Consider the following 1,857-nt stretch of genomic DNA (forward strand, 5'->3'; position numbering starts at 1 on the left):
GAAGCAATGCTGAGTTCCTGTGTTAACCAAAATCACACAGACTGGGACGAACAGTTACCATATGTCATGATGATGTACAGATCTGTTGAACATGACACAACTGGTTACTCTCCAAACTACCTTATGCTTGGTAGGGAATCGACAACACCTCTAAACCTCGTATACAAAATGGATGTAAAATGAAAGCCTATTCCACAGAATAGATGGACCTGGTTACTTCAACAGAGACTGGAGGAGGCACATCGTATTGTAAGAGAAAACACTAAAGGAAAAATGATGCGCCAAAAGCGGTATCATGACACGAAATTACGGTGGCAGAGATTCTCCACAAGAGATCATATTTACGTTTTCTTTCCTCGCAGACGTATGGGTACTTCACCAAAGCTAACAAGCTTTTGGCAAGGGTCATTCGAGGTACTAGAAAAATGTTCAGAGTTTACATACAAATTGTCTTGTGGTAGCAAAGTGTCACAACAGGTAACACATGTTGGTAGAATGAGGTTGGTTAAACCTCGGATACTGTCTGGTGAGGTAGAATTAAGTGATTCTGGTGAGGACGACAAGAATGACGATCACGCTTTAAGGAAAGATGAAATTGAAGAGTTGGACCTGATATAGAGGATCTTGATGATCCAGTAGTCGATCAGAAGCCCCAAAGATCAGTTAGAAGCTAGCGAACTTCTGCTTATTCATCAGATTATGTAGTAGGTCTATGCTAAACATATTATTTATGTTTATTTTTTGAAACCAAAGATGACATCCGCAGAGTTTGAATAAGATTTAAATTATTTTTCTGTGTTGTAGGTTATAAAATATAATATATATAAAATTCACTAAAGCTAAACACCCTGACTGTCCCTTTTGCGACAAAGCCATAGATGAGCCACGGCAGGACCACGTTATTTTGTGCTCAGGACAGAGATTTAAATGTATGACTTATGGAGCCAAGTTCAAAAAGAACAGCTACCTTGTGAAACACATGAAAGTTCATAATGCTCCACCCCTACTAAGAAGCAAAAGCCAAGCACGATTACAAAAGCAACTGATGTTGTAGTTGGTGGAGACAATCCAGAAGAGACCCCTATTAGTGACCATGTGGGGAAGGAGTCTAACCAAAGTGACTGGGAATTTCAGGATCCTGGAGAGGTTCTTTAAACAGGTTCCTAGACAAAGAGCAAAGAAATTTAACAGTCAAAGCCGGTGGTGCATGGTTTGGAGAAATCTACAAAGGTATCTACTGTGAACGCGGCCACTCAGGCATAGCCAGCACTTAATGTACATTCCATAAAAACTATAAGTACAAAATGGGAGAATGGAGTGATCAAAATCATTAAAAGGAAGAAGAGCATTGACTTGAATTAGACTATGCCTAAACTAAAACAACTAAGAGCGCTTTGAAATTTAAGTTTTCTATACTATATCGTTCTTGTCAAAGTAATTGACGGACATTGAATCATTGTAAATAAGAAAAATTGTTTATATGCCTCGATGTTTAATGTGGTGTTTTTTACGCAAGCGAGGACGATTGAATCTGAGGCATGGGTAATGTAACGGCTATAGGTAATAAATTGAAGAGGACAGGGCGTTCCGCAAGGACCCTGAGTTAGTAAAACCCCCAGGTATGCCAAATGGGCTGATCACGTGACATATCCAGGGTATATATAAGGCCTCCGAGACTCAATTGCATTAGTTACTGATAGAGTTACGAATAGAGTAGCAGATACAGTCACAGATAGAGTTACTCATAGATTAGTAGCAGAAGAAGATGGCCAGCGTAAAGATATTGGTAAGTCTGCTCGTAAGTCAACATTACTATGCGATTTGCTGAACAATGTTTTATCTATGCAACAGTCTACG

General features: G+C 39.4%; 1 protein-coding gene across 1 annotated transcript; it reads left to right on the forward strand.

Annotated features, from left to right (window-relative positions):
- Positions 1–835: 835 nt before the first annotated feature.
- LOC133196604 (uncharacterized) lies at positions 836–1,362 on the forward strand (the record flags this gene model as incomplete). The annotated part of the gene is made up of 3 exons (XM_061332472.1): positions 836–1,013; positions 1,055–1,146; positions 1,264–1,362. Coding segments are annotated over 3 exons (369 nt in total), but the record flags the coding sequence as incomplete, so codon positions are not given.
- Positions 1,363–1,857: the final 495 nt, after the last annotated feature.

The sequence above is a fragment of the Saccostrea echinata genome, unplaced genomic scaffold (genome assembly GCF_033153115.1).
Source record: "Saccostrea echinata isolate AGI-Se365-2 ecotype Australia unplaced genomic scaffold, CSIRO_AGI_Sech_v1 ptg000001l, whole genome shotgun sequence".
NCBI classification, from domain to species: domain Eukaryota; kingdom Metazoa; phylum Mollusca; class Bivalvia; order Ostreida; family Ostreidae; genus Saccostrea; species Saccostrea echinata.